General features: G+C 39.4%; 1 protein-coding gene and 1 long non-coding RNA gene across 3 annotated transcripts; one reads left to right on the top strand and one right to left on the bottom strand.

The window, feature by feature from the left end:
• The first annotated feature begins 22 nt into the window (after positions 1 to 22).
• LOC134421952 (uncharacterized) lies at positions 23 to 7736 on the top strand. Its single transcript, XR_010028703.1, has 3 exons — positions 23 to 111; positions 2126 to 2295; positions 4632 to 7736. It is a non-coding gene; the product is annotated as an uncharacterized LOC134421952 (long non-coding RNA).
• Positions 2443 to 23924, bottom strand: CCNJ (cyclin J). Of its 2 annotated transcripts, XM_063163459.1 has the most exons (6): positions 23812 to 23924; positions 21912 to 22122; positions 19264 to 19563; positions 19009 to 19168; positions 17136 to 17549; positions 2443 to 2772 (listed from the first exon to the last, which is right to left on the bottom strand). In XM_063163459.1, the coding sequence occupies exons 1-6, from the start codon at positions 23878 to 23880 to the stop codon at positions 2766 to 2768; spliced, it is 1161 nt and encodes a 386-aa protein (XP_063019529.1). In that variant the 5' UTR covers positions 23881 to 23924; the 3' UTR covers positions 2443 to 2765. The 2 variants fall into 2 exon arrangements, with proteins under 2 accessions (XP_063019529.1, XP_063019530.1); XM_063163460.1 differs by lacking the exon at positions 2443 to 2772 and having other exon boundaries at positions 14984 to 17549.
• Between the last annotated feature and the right edge of the window lie 313 nt (positions 23925 to 24237).

The following is a 24237-nucleotide window of genomic DNA, read 5'->3' as shown; positions in this document are numbered from 1 at the left end:
GGCTCCGCGCGTGCGCGGGGCGGGGCGGGGCGTGGAGAGGCCGGGCCGGGCCCCGGGAGCGCCGCATCCCCGGGAATGCCGGTGCGGGGTTTTTCGGCTGGATGTGTGGAGGTACACCGCCTCCGGTAGTCAAGGATGTGCAAGTGATGTCGATTTAAAAAGCAGCTAATCATCTCTCTTGCTTAAGCCAATTTTAAAAGTTCTTGACATTTGTTATTGCCGTGTGCTCCTGCACGCCACTCTGAGGTGGTGTCTGTGGGAGGCAACAGGGATGGTTGTCAGTATCAGAAGCACGTTCTGAAAAGTTAAACCATGATTTACTGTGAAACAGCTGTTGTAATGTTGGTCGTCAGAACTTTTTTGTTAATATGTTTTTATTTCTGCTTGATACGGTATCCTTTCCCACGGCTCATGGAGCAAGTAAATATGCTAGGCATGTCTTTTTTTGACTGTTTTTCTTTGCTGTGTAGTATCTTTTTTCCTCAAAGACTTCCTTCAGTCTTCAGTAAGTTCTTTGGGGCAGCAGTTCTGAGGTGCCTCATTTATGGAATTTACAAATCCCCTTCCTATATGCTGCTAATGATGCATTGGATGAGTCTCTTGGTGCTCAGTATAATCTGGTAGATCACGCCTCTTCATTTCTTTCAGTATTATTTAACCTTTGACCATTTTTTAAAATTTCCTGTATAATCACTAAACATCAGCAATTATATTTTTAATTGAATCATTCATTGAAGTTCATTTTAATCTGACATCTTTGGGATGTCAGTAGAAATTGAAAAGGACAAGAGAGAACATTTTGTTAATAACAATGCTGCTATAGATCAGGAATAGCTCTTGGTTTTGAATGTGTGGATTTGCATAACCATAGCTGAGAGCGGAGTCCTTTTTGAAAAGGGAAAACTTGCATCAAGTGATGTGGCTTGGACTTTTTACAAATAAATATTTGTGGTTTTTTGAGGGATGCTCGTTGGCAGTTTGGTTATATTGATAGATTGAAAGAAGACGAAGTAATTATGGCTGAGCCGTGCCTATAAACCAAAGATCTTGAAAAAATGACCTTGACTTTCAGAAAAAAATTAAAACAGCCCTCTGAACAACATCTGTGTTTTCTGTTCAGCAGTACAGTGTGACACTACCCAATACTTCTCATCCGATAAATGTTAAATATAGGTTTGAATGCGGTAGATTCTTTACAGCATTTCACCGAAATCGCTTTTCACTGATTTTTGAAAGAACGCAGTAATACCCAGAAGCAAAGTAGATTAAATAAGGTCATTAATTTAATTTCTTTTGTGTGGGGGCGAGTCTGACCGAGGCGCTCCGGGCGCGGCCCTGCCCGCCGCCGCCAGGGGGCGCCGGTGCCGCGGGCTCGGCGCTGGGCGCGGCCTGACCCGGCCGTGAGGGAGCGGGCCCCGCGCCTGGGGCACCCCCGGGCGGAGCGGCCCGGCCTTGCAGCCCCTTCGCACCCGCACAAACCTCGCCTGGGAAAACGGGACAGCCGCTGGTCAAGCAGTTAGTGCGTAGGGGAAAATATATCTGGGGTTATGCTCCGCTGGAAGCTTGTACTGAGGATGTTGGTAGACGACAAATAGAATGGCTTGTAAAACAGAACCTGCAGGAAGGTAGTACAATAAAAATACTTATTTACATATTTCCTGCTATTGTGCAGCAAAACTTAACGAGTCAGTTAGGAATGTATTAATTTTATTTTTACGTGCTTACATTGAACAGTCCCATTGAACTTGGTGGCATTTCCCGTGGTTTAAGAGGTTTCTGGGTTTAGTTTTCTCATTCTCTCAGCAGCAGCAGTAGTGACTGCAGATGCTGTGTGAGGTCTTACTGCTGGAGAGGGATGCTCCCAAACCTCTGTAAATTCTTTCACTGCCCTAAATGAGGAACCTGTGCTGCTGTCTTGGCCATCCTCATCACCTCAGCCTCAACTTTGCACCTACCTGAGCAATGCTGGTATGGCAGTATGCAAAATACAGACTTCCTAATGTTGGAAGAGTACTTAAAGAAAGTATCATTTACTTGTTCTGCAGATGCATTGTATTGTCTTTATTGGGGACTGAATAGTGCCTAGACAGACCTGTAATCTGACCCATTAATTTTTTTTTTGTAGCTTCTCTGCTATTTATGCTGTGTCATAAGGCAAATGGCACTGCTATTAACTGGAAAATCTGGTCTAGCATACATGATGTGCATTTAGAGTGACAGTTCTGTACCTTCATCTACACTTAATGGAACCACTGTGAATGGAGCATCTGGTAGAACAAGTTTTCCTTAGGACATGTAAGTATTTATTTTACTGAGATCAGTAAGGAAACCTGTATATGTATTCAGGTATATTATCAAACATATTATGAGAAGAAAATAAGTATACAAATATCTGCTCACTTGTATTGTGTTAGTAGTTGGAGGAAATTTGTGGAACTTACTAAGACAACCTGATGTCCTGGTCCTGCTGGAGCTGCCTGTGACCCCATTGAAGTGTCTCTAAGTTTATGTTCACAAACAACCTCTCTTCCCAATCCCCCTGCTCTTGGAGCAAGTCCAGGATGACAGTGCCTGCTACAGCTACTGTGCTTTTTTTACTCAGGTCAGGTTGGGCACATCTGCCTGCCTGAAAGCAGGGACCAGAACTAAATTCAGTCTTCTGCAATTTCCAATTGACTTTCTTCCCCTCTGTCCACACATTCTTCATTTATCTTGTGGTGATTTGTTTCTGTTTCCTGACTAAATAGCTTCCTCTTGTTTCTTCTCTAGCACCTGTGGATTGTAAAATACATGCTGAAAAACAAATAAACTGGAAATTCTACAAATATTTTATAAAAATATTTTTAAATCATAAGCATGTCTTCAGCACATCACTGCTTTTCTTAGTTTTTAAAGTGCTATCTGATCAATATCAGATATTCATCAGATACTTAGCATTTGGGTACCAAATTGATCTTAATCCTAAAATACAGTTATCTAATTTACTCACACTGTGAATATCTCTGCTTTGCATGGTCCTGATGTAATAAGGTTCAGAGAAATACTATTGCTTGTACGAGGGTTGACATCAACCCTCAAGGACTGAAAACATAAAAGATTGTATCAATGACTGAATGACAGAATATGTATTCAGCTGATATAAATCTTACTTTAAAAATCACTTAAATTACAAACCTAGCTGATAAACTTAATTAAATATCTTTTAAGACTACTAATGTGTTAGTATCAGATAATAGTACAGGAAGAATTATCATGTGTAGTATCAGTAATCATATATGAAAATTTGGATAAAAATTAGACCTTACTGTAACTGTCACCAGATGGATAAATTGTTATCACACAGAAGCACCTCTTGTGAAATCAGTAGTAAGTCTGGATCATATAATCACAGAGTCATAGAGTGGTTTGGGTTTGAAGGGGCCTTAAAGATCATGTGGTTCCAAAGCCCCTGCATGGACAGGGACAGCTTCCACTAGCTCATGTCATTCAGAACCCCATCAAACCTGGCCTTGAACACTTCCAGGATGGGGAATCCACAGCTCGTTATTTTTTATAATCTGAAATTTGAGTATTTTTCTTCCCACTTACCTGAAAATTATCTAAAATAATTGCTGAGAAAAATCTGCTGCTGGAAGGAGGCACTCATACATAATGGTGCAGATCTCTTCATGACTCAGTTATGAAAATTTGCATTTGTAGCCATTAAAAAGTCATTGTTACTTAAAAATAGGGAGTATGTCTACAAAGTATAACTGTTCTTCATAGTCACTTTGAAAATAATTTAGATGTCAAATGACTAATGCCTGAATAAAAGCAGCTAATGCTCTTGCAGGAACATCTTGCTGCTCTTTTGTAGAAATGGCTGAGTGGCACTTCATTAACTGATGAAGTGTTACTGGGACAGCCACAGGGAGGGTTGTGAGGTGCTCAGGTGGTTTTAAAATTACACCAGTCAAGGTGGGCCAGTTTACTTTTTTTTTTTACAGTTTGTAAAATGATTTGAAGTGAAAGTAGCATGCCAAAGCATGCAAACAGTGCCCAAGCCCCTGACTGTACCCTTTCTGTAATAAGTTCTGTTACAGCTACAGTGACAGCTCAAAAAAAACAGATAAAGTCTGGGCTGGGTTCTGAACACCATGTCCTTGTCCTGAAAGGAGATGGAAGGATATGGAAGGAAAGAATACCAAGGAATAAGATATTTCCTCACCAGAAAGAGTCCTCTTTGAACTCTGATCTGACAGGCTGTTGATACTGACCTCTAACTGTTTTGTCAAGTATTTGTTTGTGGAGCATGTTTTCTGAAGGTTTTAGAGAGTTCATTTTTTTCTCCTCCACTAACTGTAAATTCAAGGCAGCATCCTCCTTCAGGGAAATACAAGCTCATCAGCAATTCAGATGTTAGAATGCAGGTGAGTTGCTATGGCTGTGAGGCAGAAAAGTGTAAATTTTGTTTGCAAGCCACATTGTTTCTATGGTCCATTAAAATCAAGTGGAAGTTTTACTTTATTTGGAGGGGCAGAGAGGGTGACTTTTCAAATATATTGAATATATATATATCCACACACAATCATATTGAGTGGCTTTTTCTATTCTGTCAATAAATTTTGATTTAGATGTACCTTTCTTTCTAGATGAAGAAGAAACGACATGCTCTGATGCCAGGCAAACTCATGCATGCTTTATCACGGGCACCTGATGAAGGAAGTGCTTTCCTGTAGCTCCTGTTTCACAGGTGATAAATTCTGCTTAATGCAGGTGGTAATGAATATTTTTAAGTTTTATCAGCATTCTCATCTGTTAGAATTTCATGCTTAGATCTGTGGGAACTGTTTGTCAGTTGGTTTAGGGTTTCTTAGTGCTTCCTAGTTGATTTTTTTAAAATAGCTATAATGTTAAACCAGGTAACCTGATTAATCTGTCAGAATTTGAAATGTGTTATAAAAATTGCCTACGTTATAAAAAATTTCTGTTGCCATTTGTTCCTTTAAATGTTCTGCAATTAATGATAGATGGCTTTATTTTAATGTGCCAAGAAATGTCAATGCAGAAATAGCTACTGGAATTTGATGGCTCAGTCACAGGCAAATTTATCAAATAGGCTCAAGCAGTTTAGTTTGATCCCAAATATCCTAAGTATTCATGTATGAGGGTATTCATATATGATGGAATTGATTATGGTAATGTTTAGCAGATTTTGATAGTCCATCTTCACATGTTTTTTTAGAAGGAAATACATATTGTCCATACTGTAGTAGGAGTATTACAGAGTAATTGTAGATACTCTTAATATTTTTCATGCAAGTTCTTTGGCTTCAAGATTACAAATAACAGGGACCAAGTTAAGACTCGTTGTGTTTTTAGAAAGTCTAACAGATAAAAGCAAAGCATGGGAACAAACTGAAGCAGTTATCACAGTTATTTAAAACCCCAGAGCAGAACTGTTGCCTGAGATAAGGTCTCATACCAGAATAGCCAAACAGAGGAAGCTGTATCTTCTGCTGCAGTGGCATAGGGGTCACTTGTGTGCCTGGGATAAAGGTCCTGTCCTCTCCAGGACACCCAGATGTCCTGTGAGCACTCAGTAGCTCTGGGATGTTCTGAGCACAGGGGGTTTATTGCATGAGCTCAGATGAACCCTGGAGAGCTCAGGCCTCAGTTCTGAGGGCTGTGCTGGATATTTGTGTGTCCTGTGCAGCTCACCTGCCTGTGCTCCCTGTGTCTGATGCACCTGGTGATTAACAGGTTATTATCAGTAATATCTGATAATCCAGTGAAAAGAGAAAAAACAAATTAAATTGTTTTGTAAGAAACATCTTTAATTTGCAATACTACTTCTTAGAAAAAGACGTTTTAAAAATTTTTGTAATACAGAAAAATATTTATGTACAATTTAAAGTAAAAGTATACATCTTTTTCTACTTTTCAGAAATTCACTTTAGTAAAAAAAGTATGAACTTGTTTAAAACTAAAAGACATTGCAATTAGACCTGATAAATAATTTTGGCTCAGATAAGCCATGTTCTAGCATATGCTTATGCTACTGGTGCTAGTCAGAAAGATATATCAGAAGTCTGTAAAGGTTAATTAAGGAAAAAGTTATTTTGAAATTGAGGCAATTTGTAAAACCCTCCAGCTTTGCCCTTACATTCTTTCACAGTATGCAGGATCCAGGGAACAAACCATTCCAAAATACTTTTGAACAGCTGCAAAAAGAATTTAACTTTGTTACTGAAAAAGATATTAAAAAGTGTAAATGCTTCCAGCTGTTGCAGTAGTAAAACTTCTGTTTATAGGGAGATACAGCATACAGTATTTCAGGAATTTGGTGTTTCAGATACAGTCTTTGTTTTGAACTTATATTTGATAAGTTGTGTTACATTTAATCTCTGATTTTTTAATAGTTTCTGAATCAATCTTTCCTGTTCTTTTATATGTTTATGTAACAGAAATTTTGTTCATTATCAACCTAAATGCCAAGTTAGAGCTATCTATACTTTCAACACATTTGGATTTACTGTAATTAGAAGCATATTAGATATATTAGTTAAGAGTACAAATTAAAAATCCAGTAAGAATTTTGTTATAGCTTGCAAAATGTTACTTATAGGTATTAGATACATATTGAAATGCTATGGTACTTTGAAGAAAATTCACAATTTTTCTCTAGAATATTTGCAAAGTGAAGCTCTGGGTAAAAACTTTAAAATGTAGTTAATACCCAACATTTTGATTAGATAACTGCATCTAGCATGCTGATTTTTGTAGACTGCAATCCTTCACATTCTTGACTGGTGGGATTGTATATTTATGAAGCTTTGTGAACCCTCACACGGAGCTGCCACAATTTATCATGAGATGGAGCTCTGAGGCAGAGCAAGAGTCAGCAAAGGCAGTGGCATTACAGCAGTATGGGCATTATTCCTTTCTAATGGTTTGGGAAAATTTCTGGGTTCTCTAAAGTGTGAACTCTTCAGCTACATTTAGAAATTTCCAAAGGAACCTGACATCCTCTGAAATACTTTTGCAGTTGAAATGCTGGAATTTTTTTTTCAAAAAGCCAACTGGTATGAACTTCTGTCTTTTCCTTCATTAAAAAATCTTATTGCTCCTCTTTCAATTAGTTGTTTCAAAAATTGGAAATCATGAGAAAATATCTATCACACCCCTAGAAGAGTTGTCCTAATACTTAGATATCACAATGCTTTATTTTTGTCATGTACTCCAGTTTAAATTTGCAATGAATCAGCTTCCTGGACTCTTTTGTGGTGTGCCCATATCTGCTAGCTCAGGATCCTGTACTAGATATGTTCTTCTTGTGCAGAGCTGATAGGCTCTTGGTGGCACTCTGTGTTTGTGAAGTTAAATTGGCTTTCTTCACTCTGTCTCTAGTTTTCTTGTAAATGTTTCTTGCAACTCTTTCTGAAGCTATCCCATTCATTGAATTAATAAACTAGGGATTTTTTTTTTGTCATAAATGTTTTCATAGTGCTCAGTCTTTATGGCAAGATAAGCTATGAAATTAATGGGTTTTAAACTGTTTTCATGCAAAGGATGGGTATATTCTGGGAGTTACTAGTTTTTGAGGTCTATTTTTATAGAGATTTTTTAATAGTTTCCTGCCAATGTTTATGCTTTTCTTGATAGTTGCTGATGAGGCCAGGAAAAACTGTGTGGGTTCCCAAACCATACAGAGAACATAAAATGGAAATAAAACCTGTGATGATTGATACAAACAACTGACACATAGACTGATAGTTTGAAGTATCTACTATCTCAATTCTCAAACCCTTTGTAGCATGGCAACCTTGAAAAAAATCCCTTCCTGACTAATGATGCAGTTGTTATCTTTATAGATACTATAAAATTATTTTATACCCTTCTTGTAAACAGGTGTGTCCACATGAGTGCTGTCAGTGGCAGCTGTACACAGGGCTATTCATCACACAGAGGTGTAGATTAAAAAATTCTAGTAATTTCAAAGAAATTATAGTTGCATGAGCAGATGTCAGAAGCAGCTGAGTTACCTATTCATCTATAGAACTCATCTATGAGTAAAGTGCCAGGTAAAAAGGGAGTTGGAAGGTATCAGTAGATGGCAGAAAAACACTGGTATTGTACCTTTACCTGTGTATCCAGAACCTGACATCTCTGCATTTATAATATTTTAAAGTTTTCATCTTTCCCTGTGCTGAGCTCCAGACCCCTTTACAAGACTTCTGTTTCCATGTTTTCAGTTATGACAGCCTAGTGCTGTATTACTGTTCTTCAAATAGTTCAAATCTGTCATCAGAGGGAACTTTCCAGATGCTTTGATGTGAAGCAGACAGCTTCTCTTTCCATGAGAAGGGAAGTTTGAGGGGTGGTGAAATGAGAAAGTGTTCTCAACACTAAGAACCCTTGAACTGATACCAAAATTGCTCTAGGATACTGCAACCATAATTTGGAATATTTATTTTGCTCTTCTGTGGTTTTGATTTTTTTTTTTTTGCTAGATGTCATTTTTGTATCAGTTTGAAAAGGTGAACTCTGAGCTTAGGACTCTTGAGCCTTTGATCTGCACAGCATCATTTTGGATCCAGCAGTGCTTACTTCAAAGTACAATAATATATGAAAATCATGTCAGACTTCTGTGGGCTTTGGAAATTATATGACTGCATCAACTCTGTGCTCCATGTTGAGCTAAGAAAACTGGCTAGATCCAAGCTGGCATATGAGAAACCAGTTCTGCTATCTATACCAGCAGCACTGTTGGTTCTTGTTCAATCTGCCAACAAATAGTTTTAGCTTTGTGTTCACAGTTATATCATCTTTGCTTTTGTTAGAATGTGTTTAAGTTTCACATTGGCCACTCATATGAGAAAGAACTGGCTTGGATCAGTTATCAGTCTGTTCTCAGCTCCTCTGGAGCAATTGAAAGTAATGCAAAATTAAATATAAAATATTTCTGTGGTATTTGTAAAACTCTGTAGGAGCTTTTGTTGTTATGAAAGTAAGGTGATAAGGTTTTCAGAGTGATGACATTCTGCAGAGTCCAGTAGTACATATTATAACAACAGCCCCACTGTGTTATCATTTGTGAGAACTCTTGGTGTCTCTGTATGCCTTGGAGCTGATATGAAGACAGCTCCCTATTTTTGTAGCATAATTCCAAAAAAGGCTTTTCCCAAAACCTTTTTAAGAAGCATTTCTTTGTCTGATTTGTGACTACACTGAAAGGTGCTGGCGTATTTCCCTCATGGAGGCCTCAAGGAGGAACTGAAATTAAGTTTGTCTGAGCAACACAAGGAATTCCAAGAAGAATAGAAAGTTCAGTCACAATATTTGGATTTTAATCTATTCAAGCTCCAGACTCTGTGTTCAGCCACAGCTGATGACTATCTTGAGCATATACACAGTAGGAAGTAGGGAATAAAAAATTTATTTAAGGGGTATTTAGAATATGGCTGTTTGAAATAAAATGTTTAATAGGCTGTTTTAGAATGCTTTTATTGAAATAAGTTTTAAATAACTTTTTCAACTTGAATAGGGGCATGGAAAGTGAATTGCAGAATACTAAATGTCTTAACATGATAGAATTGAACCATAGAATGGTGTAGGTTGGAAAAGACTGCCAAGTCCATTTAATTTTACAAGTTCCTGAGATTGTCAGTGTTTAAGTGCATTATTCCAAGGTACCTCTTGCACTTCTCTGAGACTAGAAGAGGGTTTCCCAAGATAATTTGTCCTCCTGGGAAAAGTCCACTACTGTTCTTCTCAAGTGTTGGTGTCCTTTTACAGGACTTAGCAAGTAGAATCCTTTGAGGAAGATATAAATAATTAATTGTAGTGGATTTCATGTGACTATACCACAAGTTTTACTTGGATACACCTTGAATTAGACATTTATTTCCTAATGCCTTGGAGCACATAATATTATTTACCTACATAATTTTCCTCTGTAGTTAGGCTTTGAAGTTACAAATCAAAGTAATTTGTCTGTTCTAGTTCATAGGATACTAAAAGAAATAGTTCTTCAAAGAACGTGTATTTCTAAAAGAAATGTAAAGCACAATTTCCAAATAGAGTAAATAATAACTTGTGGTTTAACAAAGGAGGAAAGAGTTTTAGTCATGAACTGTATTAGAAGTGTTGAATGTGCCACAAGAGCTATTGAATGTTGGTCTCAAATAAGTTATTTCAGCATCCAGTAAAAAAAGCAGAATTTGTGAATTTCACAGGTTCCCCAAACATTCTGAGTTGGAAGGGACCCACAAGGATCATCAAGTCCCACTCTTTGACTGACAATTTAATACTGTAATTGATAACTTGCTAGTAGTGGCTGTGGAAGCTGAACCAGTAAAATGTAATTTTATCACAATTCCTAAAGGTGTTTTTTAAAGAATATGTGCTTTTGGGAATGTCTGTTTTAGAGCTAAGTCTTTAATTCAATAAATGTTTGCACATCTTTATTTCTGTGCCTAGGAAAGCATACAGCAGATGCAATGCTCAGCAGCACTGAATATACACATCTGTTATACCACAAAATTGTACTGAAAAGTAACTGTATCAAGTCTAGGAAAGTGCTCTTCTTTCTGCATTTAATCAGATTTACTGAGTGGAAGGTGCAAGAAATCCCATCATAGACCCTATTGACTAATTTGCATTAAGAGATATTTCTTCCTTACCTCCATTAGTATTTGGCTTAAATCCTGAATGATTTCATTAGCTATGTAAGGGCTTAATCTCTTGAAAATCCTGCTAAGCTCTTGCCCTCATTGAAAGCTGTGATAATTTGTTCTAGTTAATTTTGATTTAAATATATTTAGCCTTTCAGTTCTAGTTAATCATCTTGGCTTTTTTTTTTTAATAATAATAATGACAAGATTAATAAGAACACCATTTTTTTCTTTATTTTATTATTTTGCATCCCTCTGCTGTTTAGTCTTAGAATCGTCTTTTAAACAATACCACTTTTTTTCAATCTGTCAATTGCACTGCAATTGTAAGTGAGGTAAAATGAAATACTTATGGTAGTTGATGTCTTTAATCCTGTTTTTTCAACCTAAAGTAATATTTGAGACAGCTATGATTTTTGCTGTAATTATTCTTTTGACATATGAAAGACTTAGATTTATTCAGAGTTGTCCTGCACCTTTTTTCCAAAGGAAAGAGAACAACTTGCAAAAGGTTGTAGAAGAAAGTGCTCCTTTAAATCTGTTTTATATTACTGCAAGTATGTAAGGAAGCTAAATAATGTTTTTACTTTCTTTTCTATATGGAAGTACACATAATTTCTGCTACCCATTTTGTGTTGATATAGGAGGGAAAATTGCATTTGTACTAACTCTAGAAAAATTCTTTTGGAATGTCTTAGTGGGGCTGTATTGCAAGGGAATGTTATGAGCAGTTTGATACTTTTTTATCCTCTCCAGAATACTGACTGCATTGTGAATGGGGAGAATTTAAGGATGTGGTGATAGGATGGTTTCCTGTTAAAAAAACCCAAGGCATGTACTAACATCAAGTATAAACAGGAACATATAAACAGGGATGGCTTATGGAAACAAACAAAACAGGCAGTTTTTTTCCAGGAGAAAGTGGCAATGGAAGTGCTTCCAAGCTAATTTTGTGTTGTCACAGTCTGGCTGATCAAGGAAGTGGAAAAAATTCTTGATGGTCTCTTGTAGGTGTAGTGCTGCATGCTTGCTGCCTTTTTAGCAACCAGCTCTCTCAAGTCTGAGGATACTTTACAAGAAACTCCCAAAGGAGTCTCACAACCCCCTGTGTGTTGTGGGAGGATCCCTTTAGAGCACATAACCCAAACCCAGGTACAGATGTCTGAAGGGGACTTTCCTACCAGTTAGAGAACCTGTTGCCCAGTAGGGCCTTATCCACTTTTCCCATTTGCCATTCAGCTGTTTTTGGATGTGTGGCCACACACCTACTCCTTCATCTGTCAGTGCAGATAGTCTTCAAGGTATTCATAATCTCTGCTAAAAGAGAATGGAATATTCAAGCCCTTGGGAGATTGTCCTTACTGCACCACAGCAAACAGGAGCTAAGATAAGGGCTGAGATGGGATGCAAGGTCAGGAGCACAGAACTGCTCTCCAAAATACAGGCCCTTTGCCTGGAAACTCAGGCTTTGTGGTATTTCTGAAGAATTTCTACACCTCTGGACATCTGCAGCAGTGCTGTCTGGAGTGTCATCCATCCTCCTGCAAAATCTGTCCATCCAAGAATTCAGAAGAACTTAGCAAAGCCTTGCTGCTCTTTGTGTTCTTAAAACAAACAAAATAAATAGAGAACTCTTCTCTAAGTAACATATCTGATAGTTGTTGCAGAGGGTAAAGCAGAACACCATTTGGCAAAATCTTTCAGGACATCATGTTAACAAAAGGCAGATTGACAATCTGTGCTCCTCTGCATGGAGTCTCATTAATAAATCTGTAGGTCAGACTGAAGGGAGGGCAAGTGTTAAAGTTCCCCCAGAATGGTGAGCTTGAGTACTGAAATACCCATAGTGCAACTGTGCATACAATAATTTTCAATTACTTCTATTCAATTTTATGTTTTAATTTTCTAAGTTTCTAGGCAATGCTTTATGTATATTCTTTGTTTTCTTCAAGATGATAAAGATACCTAGATACCTGAAGGTGCATAGAAGGAGGAGTTTAAGGAGAAAATAATTATGCAGTTACACATTGTTTGGTTTGGGGTTTTTCTTTTCAATGTCCAGTAGCAAATGCTTTCCTTTGTCAGAATGCATGCCTTGTTTATTGAAGTTAGAGAAATTTCTTACATTACATTTAATTCCAGGAAAGAGCAAACAGTCTAACGTAAGCTGCACAATTGTACTTGTGCCCTAACTGCTAAAATATCACTGAGATGGAGACTAAAAACAGTGTGTATTTTGTTATTGCTGCTTTACTTGGTGTTTTGAAAAATTGCTGTTGACCACCTTTTAATACAGGATGACCAACTGGGCACTTGCACTCAGTCAGATAAGGCCTTATCTGCTCACAAGACTTTCGTTCCTGTGAACATTCAGAATGCAGTCACTAAATTATTGCAGGAATATGCTACATTACTTTCTGGCTTATATATATTTTAACCACAGTATTAGAGTTGGAAAAAGTTTTTATTTCTGGTGATGCATCAGTCACTAAAATGTTGACTTTAAAATTCAGATTTTAAGCTAAATTTGCAATGCTGGAAGACCGTAAATAGCCTCACATTTAAAGTAAATAATGAACCTGGGTCATGGGAAGCAGAGATAAGGCTTTTCTTGTTATGTACAAACACAAAAATAGCTTGACTTGCAATTTCAAATCTGAAGCTGAGACGTCTACTGAAATGTTGAAAAGTATTTGGCAGTCCTTGTAATTGTTAGGAGACTCAGAAATGTCACAGGTAGTTCCTATTTTGTAATTACAGACTTGAGATTTCAAGGCCAGTCTAGACAGACTTGACTTTTGCTGCCTTAAGAGTGAGGACAAAACTTCACAGATCAAAGTATCCATGTAAGATGCATGCTATCATTGTATTAGAGCATTGCCTTTGTTCCTTACAGGGATGGAGTACAGCTTGCTTTCCCTCTGGCCCTTTGTCCTCCAGAAATGTTTTCACTATCAGTGGTTTATTCCTAAATGGATGGGTGAAAGTTAAGAGTCCTCATAATTTCATTTTTTAACTTTAGACAAATTAAATTTTAAGCAAGCTTATTAATTTTTGTGACTCAGCCTTGCTACAAATATAAAGTGTGCACATTGTTAGAAAGAAACAGAACTATTTTAGTAAGCAAGAGTTATCAGAAGGGCAAAACAATCAAAAATATCTGTGCTAGGATACATCATGTGATTCTATAGTGCCTGCAGCATGACTGACCCTTCACAGCTATTGTAAATAACACTAGTGCTTGTGGCTCTTGACAAGAGGCTATTCCCACATCTCCTAAATGATTTCTAGTATTAGAAATCTGAGATTGCCAGCATTAATAGTTGCTTTTCTGCATGAGAACAAAATGAATTCCACCCACTGGCTCTTGAGCTACTCGAGTTCTTTTGTTCTTTATTTCTTTGTTACAGCTTTGTACTAGACTCATTGTTGAAGTGTACAATATTTAGCATATGCTGTGGCTGCAATTAGTTTTAACGCTCCTTCCTGCATGATTTCCTTCCTACTTTTTTTTTTTTTTCAATTGTGAAGTCTGAGTGTTCCTGAAGCTTATGATATGTCACAGAAAACAAGGGGGAGGGAGAGAAAGAAGTCCTTACAGCTTCAGCCAGCTACACAGGGCAAGACAGTTTACATGCTTTTATAAAACACAATACAAAGCACAACACACACTGGAGCCTTCTTACTCAAAACTAGTTTTATTTTAAAAAATAAGTTGAATGCATAGCACTCACAAAGATTCCATTGTTTTGGACATTTTGCATTTAGAAGCACCATTCTTATTTTTGCCATAAAAAACACATTTTGGTTCTAATAGTAAGAACAGTGTATTTTAATGTACACTGATAAAGCCCTTTTAAATAATATAGATTGAAACTGTTCAGTGTACATTTTCTCTGTAGTCATGATGCAACTGTAGTGTCAGAAAAAAAACTCAGACTAGATAATAAATTAAAAACAAACAGTATGTAGTGGATCTTTTTACAATTGACCTAATGTCTTAAAATAGTCAAATAAAAAATACCCTATTAAATGTAAAGCTGTGGTATTAACTAAGTGAAAAAGCCCCCCACCCATTATAATTCCAGTGTTAAGTATTAGTTAAATTTTTATATATCAAATGCCTATGGGATAAATTTACTAATACCCCAAAAAAAGAAGAGCCTATACTGCTGTGTCACAAAAAAAGATGACAAGTTAGATGATTTGAAGATTTTACAGAAAAAAATTGCTACAGGCATCTGCTGTTATTTCAAGTCATGGTCTATTACAAGACTGTACATTCATAGCATCAGAGGTAGTTAGAACACTGAGGACTTGGATACAGCATTGCAACAAAATGAAACCAGCAGAAAGAAGTCCATTTCCCTCTAAAACGGGCAACAGTGCTGAGTGAAAAGCATGGCATCTTATAAGGTGGAAAGTCTCTACTTAACACTACTCTCAGACACAGGGAAATATTCATCAAGAGATGAAGAGAGGAGAGGAAAAAACCAAACCAACTTTCATTTTAATAAGGAATTGACCACACTATGCCTATTTCAAAGTTGATTCTCTAGGATAAAAGGGAGAGGGTCATCTTTTCCATTCATCCTCCTATTCTTCTTGACTTGCACATCTATGCTACAAAAGCCCACAACAGAAATTGGAATTTAAGACAAAACAAGAGAAACAGGATTTCTTCTCCTCAGCAATAAATAGGTTTTTTGTAGCATGTTATAATTTAGCTCTAGAAAGAATGAACACAGCTGTCCTCCTCCATTCTGAACATTGTGATGATAAAGCTTTCATCTTCGTATTGATAATGTAATTTAATTGCCCCTGCTTTCAAAACAGTTTCTGTAAGATTCACAATAATTCAGTGTCATTTGATGGAACACAACTTTAAGTGCTGCCACTAAGACAGGGAAGAAGATGGTGAAAAAACAAATGAAACTACCAAAAAAAGCCTTAAGCCCATGTACTATAAAGATATTTTAAAGCAGTAAGAATCCTGTTATTCATACCACTTCCTCCCACATTCTACCACAGGAGAAAGTCTGATATCTTCTTGTATTTAAAGAAAAAACAAAACACCCCCGTAAAAAAAAAAAAAAAAAAAAAAAAACGCAACAAACACACAAAAGGACCCCAAAAACCATCTCTGTTAATATCTCTACCATAATTTTCATCCAAGAGGTGGATGAGTGAAGCTTTCTACCCTCAGACTATCCACTCCACAGGAGACAGTGTAATTCCATAAAGTTATATTATTAGCACCTTACTTGTGGTGAAGGAGTTCACTCTGCTAAATATTTTTGATCCACCCACTTGGAAGAGCAAATCTCTACATCTTCTTCTGGAACTCCCAAATAGCAGAAGAAAAAGTTGCCCCTTTATTACCTGAGAATTTTCCTCCACTATAAACATGACAGAACTGGATTTCTATCAGCATTTAAGTGTACTTTTTCTGTAGGGATGGTACTGTCACTACAACTGGAGGATGCTTTCTGTTGGTTAACAGTATTCATGTATTTGTGTGTGTGCACAAAGAGGAATTACAGCCACTGTAAGTAGTTCTGGTACAGTACAATTTCAGTTGAAACTTTCTCTTTTCTTCAATTATCACACTGCTGGGCAGTAGTTCACATCTACATTCTGTGAACACTAACATATCCCTTTGGTACTCTGCATAGATGCCCTGAAGAAAAGCCACTCCACTTGCTATAGTCTCTTCCCCCTCTGCCTTCCTTCCCCGAGTTAAACCCAATTAGTGTACAAACCAGCAGCACAGAGTAACGAGTAGAAAAGTCCCTGAGTTAGTATGAAAGAGTTACTTTAAACACAAAAAAGATAGGGAGGATAAAAGAGGCAAAAATATACTGTCTGTCCTGTAAGGTACAAAACTTAAAAAACTAGCCAAAATACCAGTTAATTCACGTGTGTTAGCCTAAAGCAAATAACCAACACCAGTGGTGAAAAAGGGGCAAGATGATGGAGCTAGCCACATGAGATTTGTTTCTTCCTGTGATCTCCATGTACCTGCAGAAGTCTGGCATTCAGTGGATTCTTAAGTTTCAGTAAGTATAAAGTAAGTGTTAATACTGTACGGTGGGATGACACAAATGTCTTCAAAATAATACTGCATATCTCCTTCATTAAAAGATAAGTCTGTAGTTAGTCCACAGCTGGCTTTTTTTTTAAGTAGTATTTCACAGACACACATTAGAAGCAGAATATTCTGAGTGTCAGAGGAAGAACACATTATCCCCAAGCATACAGATTCTTTTTCAGAGGATGGTCTGTGTGCTAACTTTTTGCAGGCTGCTATTTGAGCTGTGGTACCGGTTGCCAGTCCAGTTGCTTTCTTTCCTGGGATGACACCTTTTTGAATTCAATTTTTTGCCCTCCAACTTTGAGGTTTAACAAAATGAAACCGTTTTCCACACAACTCTCTGCCCCAAAAAACAAACAAGCACAAAAGCATTTTGTACTTATCACCTCTCAAAGCAGGGAGTAATGCAGGAATATCGTCCGTTCACTTGGTACGTCCGGTTGTAGGAGACACTGATGCACGGCTTCACGTCCAGCGGCACAGCCAGGGACATGGCAGCGCCCGTCTGCACGTGGCCTCGAGCCTGAGCACTGCTCTGTAGGGCAGCAGGGCAGCTCTGCAGCGGGTAGGAGGCTGTGTGAGTGGATGACAGTATCTGCTGGCAGCTCTGCTGCTGTGATGCTGGGTGGTGGAACTGCAAGGAGGGCTGGTGAGCCTGCAGGTACTGTGGTACGTGCTGGTGCTGCTGAGCATTGGCCTGCTGGGCACTGGGAGCTGGGGGCTGAAACACGGCGTGCTGGGCAGACTGAGCCTGTTGTCCTTTCTGCTTGTTTGCTTCCTTCACGTCGTTATCATGCGCACTACAACAAAAGACAAAATACATCAAAATAGATATTCATGTAATTTAAACTCCTTGGAGTTAACTTTAAGAGCACTCTAAAAAATGATGCAAGTATCTGACAGCTTCCAAAACTTTAAAAAAAAAAAAAAATTAGTTTTAGCTACCCTTTAAAATCACCTAAGGTTTCAAAACGTGGTTAGGGTACACTCTCTTTCCAGCATTTCACTTCATTGTACAGCAATAAAAAACACAGATAAAAGCCAAGTACAATACATGCAAGAGAGTGGGATCTAGAATCACAGTGCAGTAAAGTTTGCTATTGTACTTATATTGGCCAACAAATTGCTGGATTACCAGAACCTGAACTGGCTGCTTCTACCTAATTTAAATTAAACAGAGTATAAGGTTCCTAAAGGAAAGATACCAGAAAGATTTGCAGTATCTGCATTACAGTACTTAAAGATCATATGCATATAGGTATTAGATCCTGTTCTAGAGAGCAAAACCACTTCATTTTTTTTCCTTTGTCTCACCTTTTTTCTACCCTATCCAGTATGGCTCATCTGAATTCCCTTTGATTTACAACTGTCTGAAATGTATCTAGACACACTCTCTTTCTCAATTCTATGCTGAGGTTAAGCAGATGCCACCTACACATTTCATTACTAACTTTCTGATGGTGCCCTCCCTCTGTTCCAGAGCAATACTGAAAACACTTCTGCAACAGCACTTGCATGAGTTAGGTACTACTCCTTTCATCATACACATAAGTGAAGCCAACAGAGGCTTCACACTATCACATCAAGGGTGATAATGTCACATTGCTAAGGCTGATGTGGTTCTTACAGATACACCTGTGCATCTTCTGATCACAACTATGTTAGACTTGAGTAACAGCAAATTTCTGTAGAGGGAAAGCAGATTGTCTACCATGCCTACCCAAGAAGGTTCATTTGGCATTCATTGGAATTTTTATCTTATGTCAGCTGTAATGCAAAAATGGATACAGCAAGAATAGATACAAACCCGTGGTTATCTCCTCCTGCCAAAGCTGGTCACCTAAACAGTCTGCAGGTTGGATCCATCATCTCTTTGGAGCATGCCTTGAACTTCCAAGGCATACAGTCATAGGCTCCTTTGCCTTTGGCACCCTTCACTATCTCTTTGCTCTCAGATCAGACTAGAGAGATTGGGAACAAGCTATTGAAGATGCTCAAAGCATCCCAGATGTTCAGTGGAAATGCAAGGCAGAAGTTTATTTGTTGAAAGATCAGGAAAGAGATTAGATCTGATAAAGTTTTCCCTTTTGGAAAGAGCAAAACAGTTATTGCCTAAAAATATGTACCAAACTTATACACAAGTATTTTTGGAACAGAGGAACGGAAATTTTTAAAGAAATGTAATTGCACTGCTGGCAGCAATTAAGCATAACAACAGATGCAGAGATGGGCTTAAAAAAGCCACTGGTGTTAACTCACATTAAGAGTCGCTCAATACACGGCACCAGGAAGTCCCAGGAGTAGGCAGTGAGGTGATGCAGCCGCGTGGGCCACGTGGGTGACAGACGCAGGATAATCCTTGAAGAAGCTACACATGCAGTAGCAACTAAAGAAGGGGCATAATTTAAAAATTCATGATCTAGAAAGAAGGAATAAGAAAAAAAAAATATCATTGAAGTTTGATATTGTCTGTCAAGACAACAAAGAAGTCATTATCTGAAATCTGTAACTCACCTTGCAATGATACTTCCAGAAAGTAATCAGCATATTTTGCCATGTATAACTTAGTCTTCTCTAAGCAAACCATTGGCCAGCCATCATGAAGATCAGTCTCATGGACAGCAATAGAAAGATAATAGTCGATGAAATGAGCAGCAGTTGGAAGGCACAGATTCCACTGAAATGTTTCTAGCAACAACAACTCCATATGAAGCAAATTCTGTTTTGTGAGTACCAAATTCATGTTAGTCATACAACCCAAGCTGTTCAGCTGTTCAAGTTTGGGAACACTGTCTTCCTTTTCTTCAAATTTACCTTCAGGTGAACAGAAAGAGGAGGGAAAAAAAAAAGTTCAGCACATATTCACTATAAAATGGATTACAGCTAATGTCTTGTTGGTCATATTTCAATTCTACTATGTCAAACAAGCTTGAGACTTTTCTGCAGATGCAAAGCTCAAATAGACTATGTTATTAGAGACAAAAAGGGGTATGTACTAAAATGGGCTACTAAATTTCAGCAGATAATGTCAAACACTGTGTAGGATATTGTGCAGTGCCATGTTTCCTGTTGGTTTTCCCATGCTGGCACACAGAAGCCAGCTGCCAAGAGCAGAATATTAGGACATCACTGACACTACATATGCAAGTTTTTGTCACCCAATTATTGTATAATGTGTCCCCGCCATCAATGAAATACCACTTTGATGTGACTTGGCCAACACACCACAAAAGCATTTGGCTTTAATCACCCTCCCACCCCTGCACACCCTTTTTGTGTCTAAAACTCATTAGAGCATAGCCAGAGCTCCAGCCAACCTGGGTGCTTTTAATGCCTGCAATGGTAGGTGCAGTTTTGTACTTGAGATCTGGCAAACAAGTGGACTTCAGCAACATGCACCTGAAAGCCTCCTCTGCCACATAAACTCTTGCAACCTTCCTTGGACTTTCAACTTGTCAGGCCTGTATGTTTTTAGCCTAAAGCAAAACTGTGTATGTAGAAAACCCATTAATAAGAGAAACAAGTGTCACATTTCCATACAGTTTGCCATATGGTTGTGCTATTTCAATTTCATTGCAAATTCTTTCCATCTTACACTCTCTATTCAGTGCTACGTGATAGGTTGTAAATGCACATTCTTTGAGTTTTGCAGGACTGAACATACATGAACATTTACTTTTTTCAACAGTGGAGGTACTTATATAGGACTTAATCCAATACTGGTGCCAGTCTGTTAGTTTTTGTTTCCCAAACTCCAGTAATCACAGAAATAAAACTTCAGGAGTCACATAATAATTCCTCTTATTACTTCTTTAACCTTATCAGATGGATCACAGTGTCATAACTTATTACACCACTGATTAAACTGCTTGTTTGAGCCACACAGGGCAAAAGTTTAAAACAGCATTTTGCTTCTCTCTCAACCAATCCATACACAGCTTCTCCAGGCTTTTAGATCTCTACTTGCAGCTTGCCATGAACTATGGCAGAGGTTTGTTTAAAACAACAAAAAAAATTCTCTTCAGAACATGAATTTAATTTGAAAATCTAGCATTAGTTCAAAGCCAATCCATTTTCCTAAATGGATTACAGTGGTTTCTGAGGCAATGTTTTCATACTCAGCACGACACCCTTTGCCAAGAGAAGATTACTAGCTGGTGGCACCTAGTCAAAGTCTGCCCTCAGAAGAACATGGAATAATCCTTTTCTGGTTTAACTGCTCTGCTGAATAGCTGTATTGGTGGACATGGGATGCAGTGAAAGATGAAATCTGTCCAATACCACTGCACTCCAGTTTTGTAGCAAAGAGGGCCTAAAGCCCTTACTGGGAAAAATGAGAAGAGATTCAGAGAAACAGATCAGCAGAAACTGAACCAACAGTTAGTTCTGCTGCCAGGACCATTTTCTCTGACCTCTCTTTCTCTGTGACCAAGTGCTAGCAGGTTTCCCAGCAAAGGGCACCCTTATTTTTTCAGGGATACTGAAAAGGGGTCCCTGAATGTTGAAAGGTGGATACAACCACAAGAATCTGATGTCAATATAAGCAGCGTCAATATAATGAGTGTGTGTAATTAATTCTGTCTTCAGAGTACTGTGTATTCACCAATGCATTTTACCTGTGTTACACTTTTTATGTGACAATACAGGATTTATGTTAGCCTTAGCTTGCTTAAATAACACTGCCATTTACAAAAATCTGGAGTATTCCAGAACTACACAGCACAATCAGAAGGATGCAGTGCAGTCTACATTATGGTTTATTTAATTTCTTTCTTTATCACAGATAGGCAAATTTCTCATTTCCAGCACAGAACGGACCTATTTTGAGATAGACTGTCTTTCTAGGGGTTTCTGTTTCTACAACACAGGTCTTAAGTTCACATTAGAATAATTTGTTTACAAATATAAACATTCGTTTTTGATCTCAGCTTGTTTTTTCCCACCCTCAGTTTCATCAGGTGCCAACAGAAATCAAAACAAGTCTAAAGAAATGTTCTACCAACTGGGCCAAACCGATATGCACTGCTTATCGTTTATATATCCACTTTATATCATTTATATAACCACTTGGCTTCCTCCACCTGCTCCATCCCACCCAGACACGCTCTGCATTTGGCAGTAGAATCGACCAGTCTAGTTAAAGTTTGGTGCCACATACTTACTTGCCAAAAGTAAACAGGACAGAGCAACCACGTGCAGCTGCTGTGTGGAGATGTCGTAGCGGTCCATGAAGAGGTCCAGCAGGTACACAGCCAGGTGGCGCGCAGCGGGACACAGCCTGAAGCGGTTGCTCACAATGGCAATCAGGTCTGCAAAGTATCTTCTCAGGTGTAACTGGGGAGACTGGCCTTTGTAAGGGGGCAGCTTTAGCTCCTAGGTGAACAGCAGCAGGTAATTTCATTAAAATTATGATTTAGTTTGAAGTGGTATCAGATTAATACAGCTGATATTTTAATATTTCTAACGGAAGTTTCAAAGGATTTCTCCCTTCTTCCCTCTGTTCTCATAATTTCAGAATTCCTTTTCAGCAAAAAAAATATATATTTGTTGTATTACAGAACAACTAAAAAATACTTCGTTTCTGCACAATATTAACAAACTAAAATTTAGCATCTTTCATCTGGGCAATCAGACAGAGTGACTTCAGCTTTTACCATGTCTGTTGTATTGTCTCTGCTGCAAAGGCTGTACAAGGGCATGCAATTCCTCAGCTGCTTCAATGCAAAGTTCAATAGTTAACTCAACCCCTCTCTTGCTACAGCTTAATCTGGGCAACCAGACTTTGTACTTAAGTGTTCGCATGTTCTAGAGCTGCCAGATCTCCTGCCGATGCCTCCAGGAAAGGAGCGCTAACAGCCAGCTGACCCTCAGGAAGGGGAGCGGGTGTGCCTGAACCAACGCTGGCCTCGTGCACGGTAAAGCGCTGCCCCGGTGTGACTGATGGCACACTGACACTGACTGCACCTCAGCTCACAGGGTCTCACACCTGGGGGGAGGACCCCTCAAAACAAAGGTCCTAGAAACACCACATTTGAGCAAATCTGTGCCATCATCTATTTTGAATACAAAATTTGGACTGGTAAAAAAAAAACCGACCCGGCTCCGGCCGAGTAGCCAGTACCTCTTCTTGTATGCAGCAGACCAGCAGTGCTGTCCTCTGTCCCCTTTATTATGAATAAATTTACGATATGGACTGTGCACCCACACGCTGTGTTCACGTAGGATTTGGAGAACATTTCCAGCGAAAATTATCTTGATTAACTTAACTTAATGACATCAAGTTGCAATGGAGTCACAAATTTTTCAAAGTTTTAATTTAAATCCAAAGTTTTGAAACGTGCTATTGAAGTGAAACAAAAGCCCACAAACAAACTTCCCACCTACTAAGCTTTATAATTCACTTCTCACAGCACCAACTTAGCTTTAGTAAAGATAATCTGGTAGCAAATAAATGATCCTGCCCTACCTTTATTTCCCTCCATCACCGGAAAAAGAGTAAAGCAATCAAGACTCTGGGAAAAGTAATCCGCTCATCGAGTATCATCAAGCAACAAAAGCGCTGTTTTAGCAGGTTCGGTCATTGTAAACGGATTTTTAGCCCAGGTGTTAAGAGGTGCTTTATCAAAACACTCCCGAAGAACAACTCCGAGACAACCGAAGCAACTTCTAAGCAGCTACCTTAACCCTCTACTGTTAACGCTGCCAGGGTTTCTTTCACTGGGTTTTTGTTTGGCTAGTAGTTTTTTGGGGTTTTTTTGTGCTCCAATAACACCACAATGCTTTCTGCCCAGTTTAAACCTTGCAAACGTCTCAAGACCGGCACCGGGCGCACCGTGAGCCCTTGCCGTCTCCGGGGAGCAGCGGGCGCACAGTCCGGCCGCTCGGATCAGCTGTCACGGCCGCGGACAGACGGCTCGGCGAGCTCCGAGTTCACAAAAGCCAATTCCGCCGAGCGCGGCCGCCCCATGCGCGCCCTCCGCCCGCTGCCCCCGCGGCGGCTCCGCCGCCCGGAGCCTCACAAAGACGCCGGGGCCGTCCCCAGCCCGGCTCCCCCCGTGGTACCTTGTATCGAAGCGCTTGGTGGATGTCGGCCGCCAGCTGTCCTGTCCACCACTGCGCCTCCAGCTCCATCGGCGGCGCGGCGCGGCGCCCGGGCCCAGGCACCGGGGAGGAAGCGGCACTCGCTGAGGGCGGGACAGGCAGCGCCGCCCTCGCCCCTTTCTGGCTCGCCCCCGGCTAACCGCGATCAGCTGCCGCGGGGCACCCCCGGCCCCTTAGCCCAGCTGGCCGCCATGCGGGGCACAAGTGCGGCTCGTTAAGCCGCCCCCTCCCGCCGCGGGGCACGGCCGGGCGAGGGGGTCGCGGAGGCGGTGGCCGCGGGGGAGGCGGCGGGGCGCGGCCCGGGACACCAGAGCGCGGCGCGGCGGCCCCGGGGCTCCGCCGCCATCACGCGGCGTCGCGCGCCGCGCCCATTGTTAAAGGGCCGCG

This window comes from Melospiza melodia, chromosome 9 (assembly GCF_035770615.1).
Source record: "Melospiza melodia melodia isolate bMelMel2 chromosome 9, bMelMel2.pri, whole genome shotgun sequence".
In the NCBI taxonomy this organism is placed as follows: Eukaryota; Metazoa; Chordata; class Aves; order Passeriformes; family Passerellidae; genus Melospiza; species Melospiza melodia.
The sequence above is the reverse complement of the archived record's forward strand: the minus strand, read 5'-3'. Positions and strand labels throughout refer to the sequence as shown.